Below are 21,343 nucleotides of genomic sequence, written 5' to 3' on the forward strand. Positions count from 1 at the left end.
TCATTTAAAACCTTACAGCATCAAATGTTGACTACTGCTTTCTGCACATTTAATACAGTCATTGTATTTCATAAAGACAAGTAGTTTCCACATCATTTCTGATTTCTAAATTCATGGTATTAATGAACATCATATCATGTGCAATACTAATATATACATAAAAAAATCACAAATAAAATTGCAAGTTTAAAAACAATATATAAATAAAATTGCAAGTTTAAAAACAATATATAAATAAAATTGCATGAAGACCATGGAAAAGTTCAAGTTTTCTTAAAAAAAATAAAAATGTGCCCAAATAATTGTCTTATACATTCACAGTGTAACTCTGTGAGCGTTTTCGTAATAATCTCCGAAACCACATCCAATAGAGGCAGATCATTACAAGCCAGTAGCACACATAAGCTGCAGATCCAAATATCAAAAACTTGATCTCTTCTTTTTTTCCATCTGTTGTCCAATTCTCATTGCATTCCCTGTAGATCGTGTACCCCAGGCCTCCCAACAAGATGGCTGCCCACACTGAAAGGGGTGCTAGGGGAATATAGTTCCCCACCATCTTACGACGACCCGATGTCCCCCAGCTGCTTTTATTCATGGTGATAATGGCAAAGTATTTGGCAGGCAGGAGGCTGGTCATGTAGAGGGCAGAGTATAAGGACATGAAGAGCATCACTGCATTTTGTCGTAGGATACAGGCATAGGCTGCCTTTATCAGACCAATCAACTGGATGCAGCACAAAACCCACAAAATGTCCCATAGAGTGCCTGTCCAGAAGAGCTTGATAATGGTGGCAGTGACAAAAAAAGGAAAGATGCCTGAGACAATGGATTCGTAGGTCATCCACAGGCTATGCTTGTGCCACCACATAGCATTATAGAGCCATTCACGAAAGTAGGATTTGGTCCAACGAGTCTGCTGATTGAGCCAGCGCAGAAACTGAGCGGGAGTCTCGGTATAGCACTTAGAACGGGCAGTATACCTTTTAGGAACAGAAACTCAAAGTTAAAACATGTCTGTTTGAAATTAAATACAGTTTAGAAGTATTTGACAGGAGAAGAATGTTATGCTCATTATAGAGGACGATCACTTAGCAATTTTACTTCTAAATCATCAATGGTGAATCATATTTGGCCATACAGTAGCTACTTACTTTGTAGCATAGCCCATGCTTAGCATTCGATTGGTGAGATGGCGGTCATCCCCAAAAGTGCAGTGGGTACCAAGAAACTTCTGGTTGTACCAGGATTCCAAAAACTGCTGGAGGAGGTCATTCCTATAAAGACCTGAAGCGAAGATAATCAAACGCATTTATTCATACAGACAAAATATTAAAACTTAGATCAGAGTAACAAAAATATGCCTACTTGGTTAGATCAGATTAGAACTGAGTAATCAGTGCTCTGAGTGGACCAAAGATAGTTTAAATACTTATTTAAAAAACATATTTTATTCATGCTACACTCCCCAAAGTTCCCCAAAGAACCTGTCACGTCTGTCAGTGAACAGTTTTTAAAAGAACCACTTTTTTTCTTATAGTGTTATGAAGACAAATTATGAAGACAAACTTTTTTATTTGAAATAAGCTGCACCGATGACTCATTTAGTATAAGACTAAGAACATGCATTTATAGTACATAGGGTCAATTTTGTTTCATATACACTTTTGGTTTAAAAAGGTTTTGTATTACATACCTAAGGGGCCACTGATACAGGAGACACAGTCAAAGAAGGACTGGCAGGACCTCTCAATGTTAAACGCCATCCAGTAGCGCAGGCTGCTCATGAAGCTGATATAGGAGTCTTTAAGGTTAAGGATCATCACGTCGCCTCCCACGGCACCGTATTTCTGGTTACTCTCCAGCACCTTGCAGAGCTCCACTGTGGCCAGAGGGTCTAATTTTGTGTCCGAGTCACATACCTGATTACAAAAAGTAGAATATGAAGAAAATGGAAGAGTGATGGAGTATTTCTTACATATTTGTTACCCTAAAATTCAATCCTTAATTTGTTCTTAGTATAAGTGCTTGTAAATATCACTAACCTGTATATAATCCACAGAGGATCCTAGTGCCTTGAATGCTGTATACATCACTTCTCTCTTTCCTCCCCATTTTTGCATGATGCAAACACACTTCTTGGTCCTAATGAGTTCTTCAACCTCCAAACGCTGGGGGTCTTCAAACATCACCCCATCATTTTCTTCTGTACCATCAGCTTCAGCATCTTTAACTTGGCCAGTGGGGTTCCAAGAGTGGTAGTTGTTTTGCCATATATAACAGCCAGGATCCTGGTCTGCAAAGACCTCCCGGAACATCTCCATCATGTAGCGGTCATCTTCAGAGTTTCCGTCCACCACCATGACAATGCGTAGGAGCTCAGCTGGGTACTGCAGAGCCCGTACTGACAGAAGGCACTCACGGAGATAGGCAGGGTCCTCCTGAAAGGCTGATATAGTAAAGCCAATGGATTTTGTGTAAGAGCAAGGTTTGCGTCTTGCATGCATGCGCCGATGCTCCACAAAGGCAAAAAGGCTCTGAATCAGGACGTGGAAGCTTAGCAGCAGTCCATAGAAACCAAATGAGATGATGTTATATGGAGATGTAACTATCTCAAAACCATGAATGTACGCCCATAACATCACCCCAAGGACCAGGAGAGCAAAAAGAAATGTAAGAATGGCTCGGATCAGAGAGCCAAAACTCCTTAATACTGGCTTGATGTCCATTTTATTATCAAATTGCTAGAAATAATGAAAAAAGAAAAGTATGAAAAAAGATTTAGTTTTGAAGGATAAACACTATTTTATTAATCATCATCGTCAAAAATTGGTACTGAAAAAACATCAGGTAAAGTTACTTGAATATATATATTTTTTAAATTACACATAATATAATGTGTAAAATTACACATATAATAAATAGTATAGAATTAAAATAAATAAGCTGTTTTTAACATACCTATTCGGACAAATCTTTACCCAGGTTTAATCACCCTTTCCTTAACCTGCTCTCCTCCAGATCTAACTGTTCATTCAGGACCTCAAACTTATAGGCTGTCTCTGAGCTCAGGGAACACCCTTTCTGCAGATGTGTAATGAGCTGCAAATGCGCCTTAGCTCAGAGCACGCCTCACTCACAGGACTTCCATCCATGACTCACACAAAATATACGTCACAACTCTTATTGCATTTACTGTTGGGTATGTGAGGCTTACAGAAGATGGACGATCGTCATCAATTTAAGGTTTTAATATCTTGGTTAAGGTTCAAAGTATCCTAGGGAATAGTCATGGTTCACAAGGTGTCCATGCTGCTTATAATTTATCACACTATTTTTTGCACTACTTTCTCTTTTAGGTTTATATTTATATAGGGGATAGAATATACAGAATAAAAATCATTATGGAAAGTCCCCATAAAACATGAAAGCCCAGTGTGTGTGTGTGTGTGTGTGTGTGTGGTTAAGGTAAACCCTACATTATGGGGACAAAATGTCCCAACAAAGATGGCAATATCTGTAATCGTTGTGCGGACATTTTTTGGACCCGTGAGGAAAACAGCTTATAAATCACACTAAATTATGTTTTTTGAAAATCCAAAAATGCAGAAAGATTTCTGTGATGGGTAGGTTTAGGGTTAGGAATATATACGTTTGGATTTAAATAGGCAAATGCTTCGAGTTTGTGACTCGATCATTATTGCAGCATGTTTCTAGCATGTTTTATGTTTGACAATAGTTCTTCTAACCCTAATTGATGGAATGTGTAGCTTTTCATTTCTTAAACAACTATGTAGGAAGACACATCATGGCCATATTCCAGGATGAAAAAGCCAAGATTTATCAGACTCAAATTCTGAAAGAATGGCTAGGAGGGAGCATGAAGAATCATTTTCAAACATGAACTGGCACATCTGAGTCCAGACCTTAAAAGTCTTTGGGATGTTTTTGAGTAGACTTTACAGAATGCCTGACTCTTGCATTGTCAATACAAGATCTTGACCAAAAATAACATTACAACATTTATAGGAGGATACATTTTTGGTCAAGATCTTGTTTTGACAATGCAAGAGTATATGTTTCTATATAAATGTGTGTGTGTGTGTGTGTTCAATATACAGGCTAGGCCTATGTTCAAGTTGATGCTTTCAACATAGATGTTTTTTATCTGAATCATTGGAGTTATGCAAACAAGACTTGTGAACTGTTTTCCCTAACAGATTTCAAAGTTTCTCTTTTCTTCTTCTTCCGTATTTTTCTTCTTCTAAATGTTCGTATTTTGGACACAATGAATGCTTTCTGGACCTGTCAGTGATGTAATTGTTCAGTGTTGTGGTATCTTATCAAAGAAACAAGAGGGTGTAGGCTATAATAAGAAAGAAAAGCTACCCCTTCTCCTCATTAGATAAGTTTTTTCCATAGAAACATCAATAGGGTAGAACAGGGCACAACCTAACGCTTTTTGACTTTCTCGGTGTGTGTAAACCTACTTAGGGTTCAGAGTATTATTTTTTTCCCTCATTAATTTCACACGTGTCTACATCTTAAGAAAAATGGTTCAAAACAGTATACCAAATTAGGGTTCTTCGGCTTGTAACAATAGCAGAACCCTTTTTGGTGCTAAATAGAACCCTTTTTTATAAGGTTCCATAAAGAACCATGCTTTTAAAGTGCTATATAGAACCTTAATGGTGTTATAAATAACCTTTTCAACGATATTTATTTTCATAAATATTAGTATATTCATATTGCTATTCTTTTTGTATCAATTATTTATGAAATTAGTTTTTTTAGCCCTCTATCTGCCTGCTCTTATATCTTGTTGTCTCTATTTGGGTTTTAAAAACTGCATGTTGTGTCAATTAAGTACTTTTATTTTTTATTGACATGGCAGATTGTAGCAAAAATGACAGTGCTCTAACAACAGAGGTTAGCTGAATACATAAATAAATAATAAATAACAATTGACATTGAACACGATATAGATGTAATGAAGACCAAGTTACAGTGAAATATCTTCACAATCCTCTATGATGTCTTTACGTCCTTCATTTTGTGTGTATTCTGGCAGTTTCTTTCTGCAGATGATGAGTTTATGGGACGTGACAGCATCTGAAATACACAATTGAGTTTAGAGTTACATTGTGTCTCTTTCATTTGATTATGTAAAAACAATTATGTTCATGAAGGCCACAATTAGCAAAAATGGGAAGAAAAAGTGAGCTTAAAAGGAAAAAGTGATATAAAGTCATGGTATAGCTTTAATGTTTTTTTTGTGACTGGGATTTTTTGTAATGTTTTTTTTAGGCATAAAATCATAATTTAAAAAACAAAACAATCAATACAATCATAACAAACAATATACATCATAAATTCCATATCTCTGTTACTTACTTTGTGGAGAAAAGAAGATGAGTATCCTTAACTGAACAGAGCTGCTCACACTTACATGTTCTATTAAACTAAAAAGAGAAAAATACATGATTGGTAGGAAATGATTGTTACAATTTTTTAAGTTATTTAATTATTTAACTATATAATTTATAGACATTTTAAGAAAGAAATCACTACCTGTTGGATTATGTTGACAGTCTGTGTAGTAACTGTAGTTGTAGCTGAGCTCCAGAAAATCAGTAATGAGGAGGCTTTGACAGTTACAGATTTGAAAAACAAAAAGGCGGGAATAAAGAACCCTAAACTAACACGAAGAACCATTTTCAGCAAATAAAGGGTTCTTCAGGACGATACAGAACTAAATAGAACTGTTACTACATGTAAAGAACCTTTAAAGAACTATCTTTTTTTAGAGTGTAGAACAATTAACGTTATGTGGTTTTCTCCAAAAAAATACAATTATTAACTTTTTCATATAAAATAATGGCATTTTTTAATAATTAAAAATAAACTAATATCTGAGTTTGACAACAAACACACAGCAAAACACAACTATACAGCTAGTTTAAAACATAATAATTAATCATTTCTCACGCAGTGTTACAACGTTCCCCATCTGCGCACCTGCGATTTAAGCCTGGTTAGCCTGTCTTCTGCTGGTTAGATCAGCATTAAAGAACCATGTCAACTGTTAAATAACAGATAGCCTATAATATTAAAATAATATCAGATTTGTCTAATTTTAAATAAACACAACAAATAGATATGAAAATTTTACATAAGTAAGAAATTTACTTTTGCTATAAGTAAATAAATGTTCAGTGATATCTTCCAAAGATTTTCTGAATTTTGGCGCAATTTTTTCTCATAAAGTGTTGATATGGCAACTAGTAAATACACTAAGTTTCGTCATGCTAGCATGTGTGGAAGTATTTTAAACAAGTGTGCTAAAACTAGTGTGTGCCCGCTCACCCCTACTGTCCATTTATCTGAGATAGGCTAATTAGGGCTTTTTCTGTTTAGTTTGTTTTGTAAATAAAATAGTCGTAAAGAGCATAATGTATAGCTTCACTGCTTTATCTTTTATCCCACGACTCCCCTGCCTGTATTTCTATTTAAGAAAACAGAATACCGACCTCTTGTAGCCTACAGTGTTGTGATCTCCTGAGATCAATGTGAATTTTTGTCTACTGATGTTCTTGACTAGCACAGGTTATATTTTATAAATGTAGTTTTAATTAATCGAGCAAGTCATACATGTGCACAGGGTTTCTGCCACATTATTCAATAATGTTAGGCCTATGTACTCATTAACTACCATTGTTACTTTCTGGGATGTTCCCCGAAGCGAAATAGCCTAAGAGGCAGGAGAAATCTTGCTCAGTTGAATTGACCATTGGCGTTAGAGTTCTGAGTGTTAGAGATTAAAATCTCTATATAGACTATGGTTTATCTGGACGGTTAAGATGGTTAGGTAGGAAAGTTGTCGGTTTAAGTTTAAACAAATGGTCTTCAAAATTGTTTTAGAACAATCCCGTTTTTCTCATCACCATATTATACCAGCAGAGGGCAGCACCACATCATCTTGTTTTCTCGGTGACTCGGTCGCCCCCTAACGTTCTATTTCTGATTGCTTTTCTATTCGTATAAATGAACAAACAACACTATATATAAAGAAAATGAAACATTGCAGTCTTGTTCCTCAACTTAAGGTATTTTTGAATGTGCTTATACCATAGGATCTAAAAGGCACCCAGACCAAGATGTGGTTTTTGATTAGGAGTGATCATGCACAGATTGTAAAAACTATTTCAAAACTTGTTGTTCTATTCCAAGGAATTTACAAGATATATGTTATTTTAAAATAAAAACCACTCACTAAGATAATGTATTGCAATGTTGGTGCTTGTGTTGTGTAAGATATTGTGGGTTAATAAGTATAAATAGTTGTATTCATACAAATAATATTAATAGTTAAGGCTGACTTAAACTGTATGAGGAAGTAGCAATAAGATTGTGAAAACTATAACGTAACATGTTCTAAGAAAAGGAAGTTGGTAAAGAGAATAAATGAATGTTCAAAATAATTGATAAATGATAAAAAGTTGAGTCAATAGGTTTTTGAATGCATGTCTACACTCACCTAAAGGATTATTAGAAACACCTGTTCAATTTCTCATTAATGCAATTATCTAATCAACCAATCACATGGCAGTTGCTTCAATGCATTTAGGGGTGTGGTCCTGGTCAAGACAATCTCCTGAACTCCAAACTGAATGTCAGAATGGGAAAGAAAGGTGATTTAAGCAATTTTGAGCGTGGCATGGTTGTTGGTGCCAGACGGGCCGGTCTGAGTATTTCACAATCTGCTCAGTTACTGGGATTTTCACGCACAACCATTTCTAGGGTTTACAAAGAATGGTGTGAAAAGGGAAAAACATCCAGTATGCGGCAGTCCTGTGGGCGAAAATGCCTTGTTGATGCTAGAGGTCAGAGGAGAATGGGCCGACTGATTCAAGCTGATAGAAAAGCAACTTTGACTGAAATAACCACTCGTTACAACCGAGGTATGCAGCAAAGCATTTGTGAAGCCACAACATGCACAACCTTGAGGCGGATGGGCTACAACAGCAGAAGACCCCACCGGGTACCACTCATCTCCACTACATATAGGAAAAAGAGGCTACAATTTGCACGAGCTCACCAAAATTGGACAGTTGAAGACTGGAAAAATGTTGCCTGGTCTGATGAGTCTCGATTTCTGTTGAGACATTCAGATGGTAGAGTCAGAATTTGGCGTAAACAGAATGAGAACATGGATCCATCATGCCTTGTTACCACTGTGCAGGCTGGTGGTGGTGGTGTAATGGTGTGGGGGATGTTTTCTTGGCACACTTTAGGCCCCTTAGTGCCAATTGGGCATCGTTTAAATGCCACGGCCTACCTGAGCATTGTTTCTGACCATGTCCATCCCTTTATGACCACCATGTACCCATCCTCTGATGGCTACTTCCAGCAGGATAATGCACCATGTCACAAAGCTCGAATCATTTCAAATTGGTTTCTTGAACATGACAATGAGTTCACTGTACTAAAATGGCCCCCACAGTCACCAGATCTCAACCCAATAGAGCATCTTTGGGATGTGGTGGAACGGGAGCTTCGTGCCCTGGATGTGCATCCCACAAATCTCCATCAACTGCAAGATGCTATCCTATCAATATGGGCCAACATTTCTAAAGAATGCTTTCAGCACCTTGTTGAATCAATGCCACATAGAATTAAGGCAGTTCTGAAGGCGAAAGGGGGTCAAACACAGTATTAGTATGGTGTTCCTAATAATCCTTTAGGTGAGTGTATGTAAGGTTTGATACGATAAAACAACAACATTGTGCTATTTATGTAATATTTTAGGGTAAATTATTAACAGAAATCAGGTGGATAATGATAATGTCTTTAAGGAGCTGTTTTTTATTTGGTGTTGTCTGTACTTATGTTTTAAGGTTGATGATTTTAGCATGAAGCAATAAACTATAGCTTTTTATATACACTTAATTCTGATGAATGTTGTGCAGCCTCAAATGTTTAAGGTTAAACATTGTGTTTTTTATATATTGCAAAAACACTTCACTGTCAAATCCACGTGGTAAAGACAGCTCACTGACATACAGCAGTTTCACAGATGGTTGAAAGTCATGTGAAAGCCAAAAGTGGTTTCCAGATGTTTTTGTCAGCATGAAAATATATATATGGGAACTGAGGAAGTGTCAATCTTTTCATCTTCATAGTAAATCATGCCTCTTTTTTTTCTAAATGTGATCTCATATATGTCATAATAATATATCTTTCAAAACACTAATTTGTGGCAAATTACAATAATTGTATAGCTTATGAATACAGAAGGTGGTTATTAGTGTAGGACTAATGTGGATGTACAACACTTCAAGAGCTCTCAGAAACAAATTATTTTTCTATAAAAAAACAGAAACCACATGGTGCTCTTGAGAACTTTCATGAAATGTTAAATCCTTAATAACAAGTTGAGAACCATGTAGTTCAACTCAAGTGCAACAGTGCAATTTTAATAAATTTTAGACATTTCAAGAAATATTTTTCTTCCTCTGTATTTCCTAATAGCAGTCTAAGTGGAAAATTTATTAGAGAGTTTGCCTTAATGTAACACTAAATACATACATTTAGTTAGTCAGTCTTGTATGTACAATTGTTATTTCATGTATTAAGTAATGGCTGTAGATTTCAGGCAGCAGATTGTCAGGCACTCTATATAAACATGTGCCAAGATGTTTATCAGTGGCAGACAGAAAAATAGATGTAATGTTACATTTCACTAACCCCATGATTATATGTACTTAACTTTTAAATATAACGCATTCCCATCCAGTATGGGCAAGTTCTCTTCTCTTCGCTCTTTAAGTCACAGCTGACTTGCTTTTATTTGTTGAACTTCAAAGGACATGGTAAGAAGTTCTGGGCACTGGAATAATGATGAAAATAAATGCGTTTTCTTTTTCTTTAATGGTCCCCTCTGTCTTTAGAACTGCATGGTCATTTACTGTTCAAAAATGTGTCAACTTTAGGGGAAAGTTTTTTGTGCGTGAGGCCTATTGTAAAAAAAAAAAAAACACAAATCACATGTTAAGTTGCCATATGGGTCAATAATGCCACTACCCCGTGTTTGACAGTGAGTAGCAGATTAATCTCTGATACATTTGCCTCAAAACCCAGAAATGTAACGGCAATACAGTGCTATGCTCCATCAGCTGACAAACCTGATGAACAGTTTTATAATGAGATCGAGAAATTACTTGCAGAGGCTCCCAAACAGAATTTATTGGTAATTACAGGTGACTTCAATGCCAAAGTTGGAGAAAATGAAGAAAGTGTGTTCTAGGAAAGAATGGGCATGGCGACAAAAATTAACGGGGTCAGGTATTGCATTAACTTCTGTGCTGAGCACCATCCAATGATCACGAACACCCTTTTCTGTAACAAAGACACACATTGAGAAGTCCAGCTAGGGTCACCAGTCCAGAGCCCAGATTGACTACATTTTGATCAGTGAACAGTGGAAACATTCAGTTAACAATGCACGTACATATCTTAGTGCAGACTAAGATAACCGCCACGCTGTGTTGAGTTCTGGTCTGGTTTGTTTATATCGCGCTGCCTTTCTGCTAGTGAGTTTAGGGCAGTATTTTGATTTTCGTGATTGTCAAAAATGTCGCCATTGTAGGTCATTCATGCTGAATCGAGAATTGCCATAGGAACTCACATCATCGTTCAGGGAGAAAACTGGACAGTGTAATACAATTTTCACCTTGTCTACGTGTAAAAACACTAAGGGAAGCCGGTTGAGGAGGTGACGGGAAGACCCTCAATAGCCTATCTAGTAATAATGTCACTGATTAAACCTTATCACTCAATAAAATAATCACATTGCTGAGTGTTTTTGAATGTTTTGTATTTTGTTTGGTTTAATAAAATTAACATTACATTTGCAAGTATGACTCTCACTTGGCTTGTGAATTAGCAGAACTTGCACACAGCCACTTCAAAACTGTTCACAAGCTTCTATGGATTTGATTTTGGTTGTCATTTGTTGAAATAAATACAAAAAATACAGTGTGTCAGAGGCTGTCCGATTCTCCTCCGTGGTCCCATGGGAAAGTGAATATTTACAAAGAATGCAAATGCAAAACATAGGCATTTAAAATTTTGTGATAGTACTTCCTATGTCCTATGATAGTACCGCTTCATGCCCTCCATCTGCAATTCATGCCACTGCAGTGATGTCATGTCAAACAACCTATTATCAAACTATTGCACTGGTTACATATGCTAGCAAGGTCCTGTTACGAGTAATTTTGAACCAAATACAATCTAAATTAGTCGAATTTAATAAATTGAAATTGCTCCTGAACAAGCTGGCTTTAGACTAAGAAGGGGCACGTGAGATCAGATACGAATCTGCGGTTCATCCTTGAAAAAGCGAAGGAAAAACCAGCCACTATATTTAATGCTTCATTGATGTCACCAAAGCATTTGACAGGGTTCGGCACAACCAACGGCTAACAATGCTTGTGTAAAAAAGTTAGTAATTCAGGGAAGAAGGAGGTGGGAACCGGCGAACTTTCAACAAAACGTTAATAATCATAAAATAAACAAACAGAAAAAGAAAGTAAAGTGGCAGCCCCTCACAGACGACTGCCACACACTAATGTCCCAGGCTTTGTCCTCTCTTGGCCTTCACTGTCGTCGCTCCTCCTTTTAGCGACGGTCACGGTGGCCGCAGCACCTGGGGGTAAGACAGACAAGGCGAGAGAAAAGGAGATGGAAGCATGGTTGAAAAATAGTTAAAAAATTAAAGTTGAACTGACGTCTTTGACGTTATCTGTTCTGTGTTACATATTCAAGTTACTCGTACTTTATCATTTTCAATGTAGAAAGTTCCCTCGGTGTCACACATTGATTGCAATTGACTACAGTCTTGTCCTTTTCTCTGACGAATTGAAAATAATGGGATATGTCCATCTCATAAATGTAGAATCTGTCTCTGCAGTCATCTCAACCATCGAATTCCAGCTACAGCAAATAGACAGCAAATAATTACTTTTGTAATGCATTACTCTCAACACTATAAGTAACAGAAAATGGGAAGAGGAAATATTGCTCATGATGCCATGAGGAAGTGGTTTCATAAATTCATAAATCATCAAAACCAATGAACATTAAACTTTTGACCATGGCTACAGCTACGGGAAAACTCCTTTTCTCGAGAATACTGAAGCAAAAAATTATCCTTAATTTTGAATCATTTAAAACGCATTTGCTGCAGTAGGCAGACATAGGCGAGGCAGTTCGTGCACCCATTGGCTGCTCTGCAGCAACTGCTGCAACCTATCAGTGCGTCTGGCATGACTCCAGTGCCAATGTGCCTTCCCTGCGGTACGTCATGACCCGCCAGAGTGGGTGTGGCCTAAGCCTATAAATACCCATCGCCCAGGTTGCACTATGATTTCGTCTCCTTTTAGCGAAGGATTCTCTTCGCTGGATCTACTGAGAAGAAGCTGCGCCGCCGAACAGCACTCAGCGGGACGAGCTTGAGACAGAGGACGCCGGCTGGATTATCGCCGCCTTCACTCACCGTACCTGCTGCGCTATCCGGTGCTCATATCCTTTCACTGCTTCCGTGTGTGTTGTTCGCCGCTCACAGTTCCATGGCCGATTCCGCTGAGGAAGGACCTACTGTCCCAGGCCGGGGGCACAGTTTGGCAACCTTACCCCGAACTGTGGGCCCTACATGCGTGGGCGATCAATTATTACCATTTCACCTCTCGGAGGGAGTTATGAACACAATCACACAGGCTAGAGCTCCGTATACTAGACGGCTCTACGCGTCTAAATGGTCAGTGTTCACTGAGTGGTGTTCAGCTCATGAATTGGACCTGCTAGAGTGTGAGGTAACGGAGGTGCTTTCTTTCTTGCAAGAGCTGTTGGACAGCGGGAGAACCCCATCCACGCTCAAGGTGTATGTGGCGGCCATAGCGGCATTTACAAAGCCTGTAAATGGCCAGTCGCTGGGAAAGAATGACCTCATAATCCGTTTCCTCGGGGGAGCTAGGAGGATGAATCCTCCCTGGCCCCCTTTGGTTCCAGTTTGGGACCTTTCTACGGTCTTAGAGGCCATGAAAGGTGGCCCATTTGAACCATTACATGCGGTGGAGCTGAAATACCTTTCCTTCAAAACCATTTTTCTGCTGGCATTAGCCTCAATAAAACGGGTGGGCGACCTCCACGCGCTCTCAGTGAGCGCTACGTATCTGGAATTTGGGCTTAATGACTCTAAGGTCATCCTCAAACCAAGACATGGATACGTCCTGAAGGTGCTTGCGACTCCGTTTAGAGCGCAAGTCATTTCCCTGTCAGCCCTCCCTGCGTCCGACAGCAAGGTTGGAGTTAATTTTCTCTGCCCAGTAAGGGCTTTGAGGATTTATGTGGAACGTTCTGCTGCCTTCAGGCAGACTGGGCAGCTTTTTGTTTCCTTCGGTGGCCGCGTTAAAGGGCTAGCCATCTCGAAACAGACCCTGTCCAGATGGATAGTTGATGTGATTGCGTCGGCTTATGCATCCAAGGGCTTGGATTGCCCTTTGGGTGTTAGGGCCCACTCAACTAGAGGCATGGCCTCGTCGTGGGCTTGGACAAGTGGGGTCTCACTTCAAGACATTTGTATGGCGGCAGGCTGGGCCTCCCCGTCTACATTTGTAAGGTTCTATAACCTAGAAGTGCCCGCCTTACAGGCTAGGCTGTTCTCAGTCTAATTATGCTACATTAACGCACCTGACCAACCTAGTTCGTTCAGACCGTTGACATGTTGCAGTGTCCTGTGGGCCTATGCAGTCTCAAGGTTCATATATTGCCTTAACTGTATATAAGTGTAAAGCACCTATCTTCATATACCAGGTCGTCCCTCCTCATTCTGCCACTTACGCGTCTATTCCATTTTTACATGAGCCCCGGGTATACTGCCCTTGGGACATTAGTATTGGAATTTCGCACGCACAGCGTTTTACATGGGGTTCCCGTAGTGTAAGCTAAACTTACGCAACACGAGAATACTCTCGTAAGAGAACGACACTCGGTTCTCTCTAGAGAGGGAACGAGTGTTGCGTAACCTGCCGTGCTTGTGCTGCATTATGGTTTCACTTCCAGTCGACTGAAATCATAGTGCAATCTGGGCGATGGGTATTTATAGGCTTAGGCCACACCCATTCTGGTGGGTCATGACGTACCGCAGGGAAGGCTTTCCATTGGCGCTGGAGTCATGCCAGACGCACTGATAGGTTGCAGCAGTTGCTGCAGAGCAGCCAAAAGGAGTTTTCCCGTAGCGTAAGCTTAACTTACGCAACACTCGTTCCCTCTCTAGAGAGAACTAAGGTTACGTTATTAACCGAGTGTCGACTTATGGTGTGAAAATAATAGTTATTAATGAATATATGTTTGATCTCTATTAAGTGTTTAAAAAAAATGAAAAATAAAATAATGTTTTGTTACAAAAAGCAGGGTTGCCTTTGGTGAAGTTTAGTGGAGATGAAAGTCCTGTTTTATATCAGAAATAGTATTTAGCAAAAATAATTAATTAAGCTTGTTGAGCTTGAATCTGCATGTAACAATTATAAAAAAAACATAAAAAAAAAAACATTGTATTTATGTATTGTGTTCATTGACACTAGATCAACTTAAATTTTAAAAGTTAATTCACCCTGAAGTTGAGTAAACTCAAAAAAGTTAATTTTCTATACCAAATAATGACAATGATAAACATGATAAACTCAAAACTCAATCATATCACAACTACTGTACCTGACAAAAAGTTTAGAAACAACATATGTACGAATGGACCATTTGTTGAAACAAGAAACAAGTAGGAAAATTAAGTGGCAGGAAACAAGACCTATAGGCAACAGGACATATGCACATGAAAACCACAACAAAAGTCCACATTACAGGGCATATTTGGGACATTTTAAAGTCGCTGATATTCTAAAAGTATCATGTTGTGTAAAAGAAGAAGCTTCAACATTTCTCTCTCCAGTGACATTTTTTTTTTATATCCACACTGTGTGTCACAGATGTGTAACTGAAATTGGAATACGGCTCAGTGCTCCCACAAAAAAGCAGCATGTGCCCAACAGATGCCTCTTTCAGATGATTAAACAGTGTTTGCTGAATGTGGTCAATGGAGGATGTAAAAAAAAAAAAGTGGGAAGACAAAATTTCACTGTCCTCTCTTGTGTGTATACGGCAAGGTTTATTGACTTTGTCCATATGCCAGTTGCCTGGCTCAGATTTTCCACTCCCTAAAATGCATATGTGCATTTCTCGTGTGGTTTCTTGTGGTTGTGTTCATGTGAAAAACAAAGAGCCTTTATTCTTCATTCAGTCTTTATTATCACTAGGGGACACTATCTATGTACATCCCAATGTTTTAGACAGAAAGCCTTTCAGATTTTCCTACAGAGTGTTGTATATATACACCGGTCTGCCGGTTTGCTGGCATTGTGGTGAAGTCTTATATATTTGTGTCGCTGGTTACAAACACTGTGGTTGGGAGTTGAAACAAGTAATAGGAAGTGGGTCTGGCAGGGGAGCTCCACCATTCCCTCTCTGTTGATTTTTGGTCGGACAGGCAAAGGAAAAGTGGGGAGAAAATCTTTGACTCAATAACAAAATTCCTGACCTCTCAGCTGTAATGCACCACAGTTTTCACTCCCACACTGCCTTCCCCATCCACACAAAATCCTGAAGTTGACATGAATGGGAAATGCACAGGACTTTTGGTGGTTACAGTTTCAACAGCAACTGCATCCTGCAACTCTTTCATTCAATGCATTGATTGATCGATTTAGTTGATCCAATGTGTACAACTGACTGTTTATTTGATGCACTTAGTAAAATTAGTAAAACTATTCTAAGTAAAAAAAGTATTTAGAAATAAGGACCTAAGAATCAAATAGTAAAATGGAGCATGTATGTGTAATGAGTACAACAATGTTAATTTTAGAAAGAAAGCGGGAAAAGAGGTTTCTGGTCAGTGTTACTTTCCAAAATAAATCCAGTTGGTTGCAGCAAAAACATAAAGTTTCAAAATCGTTTCTGTTCTCATTTCAGAATGAATGTTTTCTAAAATGAGGGCTGGAACTAGAATAGGGTTGTGAGGATTTTCCCCTAACAGCTACATAAACACAGGGTGGAAGTCTGTACAGTGCCTCATTAGATTTTTCACTGCCACAAAATGAGAGCAGAGCAAGTTCATTTTCAACTCTTTGGCTCTGTTTATTTCATGACCACACCCTAGCTTCATCTGCGCAAAACAATCTACTCCAACCAAGCCCCCAGCCCAGGCACAAACCTACTCTCTGTCCCGTAGTCCCACTAGTTGTTTTACACACCCAAATTGGTATTTATGTTGGCTGACCAAATTGCAAGTTTGAGAGACCTGGGTGCCCGCAAACTATAGGATCTATTAATATCCCATGCAGACACCATCATTATGAATGACTCATAACAGCTTTATGGGAAAACTTAGGACAATCAATTAAAAAAGCAAAACTTATCGACATTTTTCAGTACAAAAACAGGGATTAATATATTCATGCTCGGATTTCATAACTCTAAAAATATGAATCAGCAACATTTAAAATACTTAAACCTATTGTAAAATAAAAGCATAGATGAAATAGGAAAGATTGTGCAGTCTCCTAATCTCACTTGGAGATTGTAAAAGATTCATTCTCAACACATGTTTTCCCTGTCGTCCAGTATGAAAACACTCAGCATTAGTCACGATAGAAATAACATGATAAGGAAAATTTACATTTAGTTTTATTAGTGTTTGGGTGGTGCTCTTCACTATTGCAAAACGAATGATGCATTTAATCACTTAAGCTTCCACGCCCTTCTATCCCCCATTCCTCCTCTACCCTCTTCCTGTCTTTTTTTTTTTTGTTCAATAACTTCATCTTCCTCCGCACATATTGGCATTGTAGCCTACATGCCTTTTAAATTGGTTGCTTATGCTCTTTCAGGACTAGACGGGTGCAATCAATTTTAAAGTCAGAGGAATTTAAAACTTCTGTGAAGGAAAAAAGTGTTCATCAGTAATGTTCTGCAGCCGGTTGCAGTAAACCCCAAAGTGGGAAGGTTAAGAAAATCCTTACACACTGTCTGAATCGGGTGTGTCCATTGGCACGGCTATCTACACTGTCTACAAAGTGAGCGTCCCAACATGATCAGCTCAATGTCTTTCCTTTTACTATTTGTCTTGATTTTAGAAGTAGGACAAGTGTGTGTATTACGTCAGAAATAGAACAGGACATCAGTCTACTGTCGGCACTATGCATCCACTGTAGACAACATCAATTATTGTGTTTATTTGACGCAATGCGATGGTCACGTCCGGTAGGCTATAACAGGGTGTTAGTGATAATACACTTCAAATTATAACTAAGGGTTTTCTTAACTTAAGGGGTTTATTGCGAGTTTGCAACTGACAACTTTACTTGTGCATGTTTGTATACAAAGCCAGCTTTGAATAGACTATTGCACAATCCCTGTCTCTGATTCATGTCATTAAGGTTGTGGGATCAAATTGACCGTCTTTTGTGCACCTTATAATAAGCCATTTGCAAGACAGATTGTGAATTGGAAATCTTTATGCAAACGGGTGCCTTGAGAGCTCCCTATGAGAGATGATCCTATTTTTTAAAGAATTATTTCCCAATAAAGTAAATAGGCTAAATTAATAATAATAATAATACATTTAGTAGGCCTATAATATTATACAACAAGGATTAAGGAGGTCATATAGTTGGTATATGTTGCTTTAAAAGGTTTTAGGGCAGAATTTTAACTATTGTTAGATCCCTTGGACAGTATGCATGTTAAAAATATCATCTTTTCCTGTTCCCCATTATTCAGTGTGCATTTTCTTGAAGTTTAGATTTATAGCCTATGACCTAACCATTCAAACATGCCTCTTGCAACATATGAATTGTCCAATCTATAGGTTCTTTGTGGGTTCACTTTTATAATTAAATACAGAAATATTTCAAACCATATTCCAAAGGGTTTGTGACTGTTGGTAACAATGATTTCCTACCATTGCTTAATTTTCACAGCTGTCCAGGTCAAACACTTCATCCTGAACCCCAGAGAACTCTAAACACAGAAAAAGGTTCACACACTTACTGCCAATATTCACAATACACCCACACAGCAACATGTATGTCTCTGCTACGAGGGCGTATAATAAATGAAGGCACGTAGGGGGTTCCAGGGCCCGTCCTCATCTCTGTAGGTTGGGTGTGTCTTAGAAGAAGCCGTCCGGTTTCTGTAACCTCCATGGGAAGCAGGGGTGGAAGGGGAACTGTAATCTCATAGCACTCATCCACCTACACAGTACCCTTCTACAGCTTGGACTGATTATGATTTTCTCATGTTACACAGTCAGCTGTGTTTGCAGTTTTTGACCAATGTGAATATATTGTCCAAACATACCATTTGATTAACCATTGTTACACATTATTTTAAGTTATTGCAGATGTATATTGTGCATTAAAGACAGCTAGAAAACCACTAGATTTTGTGAGTTTGTAATGTTAAAAAGTTCTATAAACCATCGGACGAATTTATATCCATTCCAGGTCACAAGAACAGATTTAACTGGAAAACTGTCATAATAACAGGTCTACCAAGTTGCATTTAGTGTTTAAAGCTACGTTTATTATTATGAATGCATATAATTCATTAATCATTCTTTGATTGTCAATGATTATTTATAATTATTCTTTACACAAGCTTAGGGCATGGTATTAGTTGCGTTTTCTGTGATCTGATTACAAGCGCTCTGCTAAGATGTGTCATTTCCACCTAGTATTAACATGCATTGCCTGGGGACTCCTTGCGATTGGATTTTGTTAAGACCCCTACTTATTTCGTCACACCCAACGTCACTTTCACAAGAGTGCGAAGTGCTGTTCACTAATACGACTGAATGGACAAAGCCATATTCCAAACAAACGAGAAAGGAGGCTAATTCAAAGAAATTTAAGTGTAAAGTGAGAAACTCAGATTTCGATTGTCATCTGTCTGTTTTGATACAACAAAACATGCATGGTGCGCTTCCTCAAAAGGTGTCTTTCAATCACTTATTTGAGTGGGCAGAGCTATACTAAATAGTTTTTTCCACTGCAAATGCGATGTGGTCACACACGTTTTTCTTCATATGTTTTCAGAGATTTATAAACACCAGAGATTTTAGACCCCATTTCAACCCGCATTTCGCCGCTGACCACTTATGATCGGATCACGTTTTTTGTCACATCCAGCAAACATCTCCTCACTATCCGCTATAATATTTGATATGGCCGACACACGACCAAAGAGACAACGTTCTGAAGAACAAATAACAAAGAATAGGGAAAAGGAGAAGGAACGCGAAGTCCCGAATTTACATCGGAAATGTGTTCAAAAGGTGGCGAGAACTCCGCCGGCAGAAGGGCTTCCAAACTACCATTCTTGTGGCTCTGTTTTTGCTGGACAGGTGGGTAAACCCAGTTTGTTTTTTCTAAATGGTTCATGACTGTTTCAGGAAGCACGGAAGGGAGGGGGAGGGGACGGGATGAGGAGGAGGGTGGGTCGAGCTAGCGTTTTAAACCTAAAACGGGTCCGTTTTGTTTGACAATACTTCGAACATCAACAAGAAGTGATGTCACCCAACATCGCTTAGAGCACCTTTAATACCAGGTAAAAAAAGGCGCGGGGGCCCAGGTCGGGAGGTTCTGTTGGTTGTGCTCACTGGCAGTTGTCGAGCGGCTCCCAGACCTAGAGAATAGTGTATATCTACAATAATTTTATTGACTGATCTAAATGTATTATTATTATTTTTATTATTATTACTAATGCTATTATTGTCACATTCACCGTGTGTCTTCGTCTGTCTTCTCTGCAGTACATTCCCCAGGATCCTCTTTGGTGCACCTGCACTCACTCTCCCCTGAGTACTGATCACACACACCTGCACATCATCAGTCCAGCAATTACCTCCAGCACTTAAGCTCCACTCTCACTCTCAGTCATTGTCCGGTATTGTTTGCATCAAGACGCTAATGCTGTGCTTACCTCTAGGACTCCAATGCTGTTTACCTGTTCCCTTGTATTCTCTCCAAGTCTTCCTCGTTGTTCCTCGTCTCCTGTGTGTGCTCCAGAGTCCTCTCCAGTCCTGAGTATCTCCATCCGATCTTCATCTACAAGAAAACGAACTGAGTCATTGAAGTCTACACCATCTGGATATCCACTCGCCCACTTACCTTTACCTGCACTACCGATCACTCATCTGGTTGTTCATAATAAACTCACATTACCTTTATCCGTGTGTCTGCCCCTTCTGTCTTGTAACAATTATTATCATGAATATTATTATTGTTACTACTACTACTACTACTATTATTATTGTTATTATTAAGTTTACTACTTCCACTACAACTCTATTACTATGATTGTCTTAAATTGCCTCTATCTATATCTATATCATTAAAATATCCCATTACTTACCAGTGTACCTGCATACACCACCACTCGATATATATTTAGCTGTTTTCGCTCTTTGTTTTTGTTTTGTTTTTATTTTTCACTCTTCTGTATGTGTGTCATTGATTTCTTACCTTGTATAAGCTACTGTTTGGTTAATTTGCCAAAAAAAAAGAAAAAAGATAATCTGTAGAACCATCAAGATAATCAGGACTTTACCTAGGATTGTCGTAAGGGGAGAATCACCCTGAATATCTTGTAGTATGTACCCAGCATAAGCAGGGGAACGAGACGCTGCGTCATGGAGTTGACGTTATGGGGAACGATACCAAGACATCTGTTGTCTCATGCAGAGACTATTGCCACCAGTGCTCACCAGCGTGACCACGTGACCGGTGTCTGAATACGAGTAACAAACATGTCAATTTATTGGCCGACAGCAGTCTGTGACGTCATGAGCCGAGCCCCATGAGTATAAGTGGTAACACTTTACTTGAAGGGGTGTGCATAAGACTGACATGACACCGTCATAATCATGACATGACACATGTCATGAATATGAAGGAGGTCTTATGCATGTTTATGACAACTATCATTAAGTGTCATTCGCTCAATTATGACATTTTTAATGCAAATATGACATTGTGTGAGATTTCTTTGTTATGGCAACTTGACATTACTAAGACAACACAACCTGTCATAAATATGTCATAAACATGACATAGCAGATTAATTATCAAACTTAAGAAACCACTTAGCTTTATGGGTTAACATTTCATTAAACTGTCATGTGGTTGGTTTTGACATTGGCTGTCATGAAGCCATTATAACATTTTAATTA

At 38.6% G+C, this 21,343-nt stretch overlaps 1 protein-coding gene and 1 long non-coding RNA gene across 2 annotated transcripts; both read right to left on the reverse strand.

Annotated features, from left to right (window-relative positions):
* Positions 1-307: 307 nt before the first annotated feature.
* Positions 308-2,729, reverse strand: has1 (hyaluronan synthase 1; the record flags this gene model as incomplete). Its single annotated transcript, XM_084435392.1, has 4 exons — positions 308-983; positions 1,155-1,287; positions 1,697-1,922; positions 2,046-2,729. The coding sequence occupies 4 exons, from the start codon at positions 2,727-2,729 to the stop codon at positions 308-310; spliced, it is 1,719 nt and encodes a 572-aa protein (XP_084291518.1).
* An 8,894-nt stretch (positions 2,730-11,623) lies between these two features.
* On the reverse strand, positions 11,624-20,176 carry LOC311276261. Its single transcript, XR_014625049.1, has 4 exons — positions 20,119-20,176; positions 18,074-18,132; positions 11,840-11,997; positions 11,624-11,710 (listed from the first exon to the last, which is right to left on the reverse strand). It is a non-coding gene; the product is annotated as an uncharacterized lncRNA (long non-coding RNA).
* Positions 20,177-21,343: the final 1,167 nt, after the last annotated feature.

Source organism: Rutilus rutilus (assembly GCF_951802725.1).
Source record: "Rutilus rutilus genome assembly, chromosome: 17".
Lineage (NCBI taxonomy): Eukaryota > Metazoa > Chordata > Actinopteri > Cypriniformes > Leuciscidae > Rutilus > Rutilus rutilus.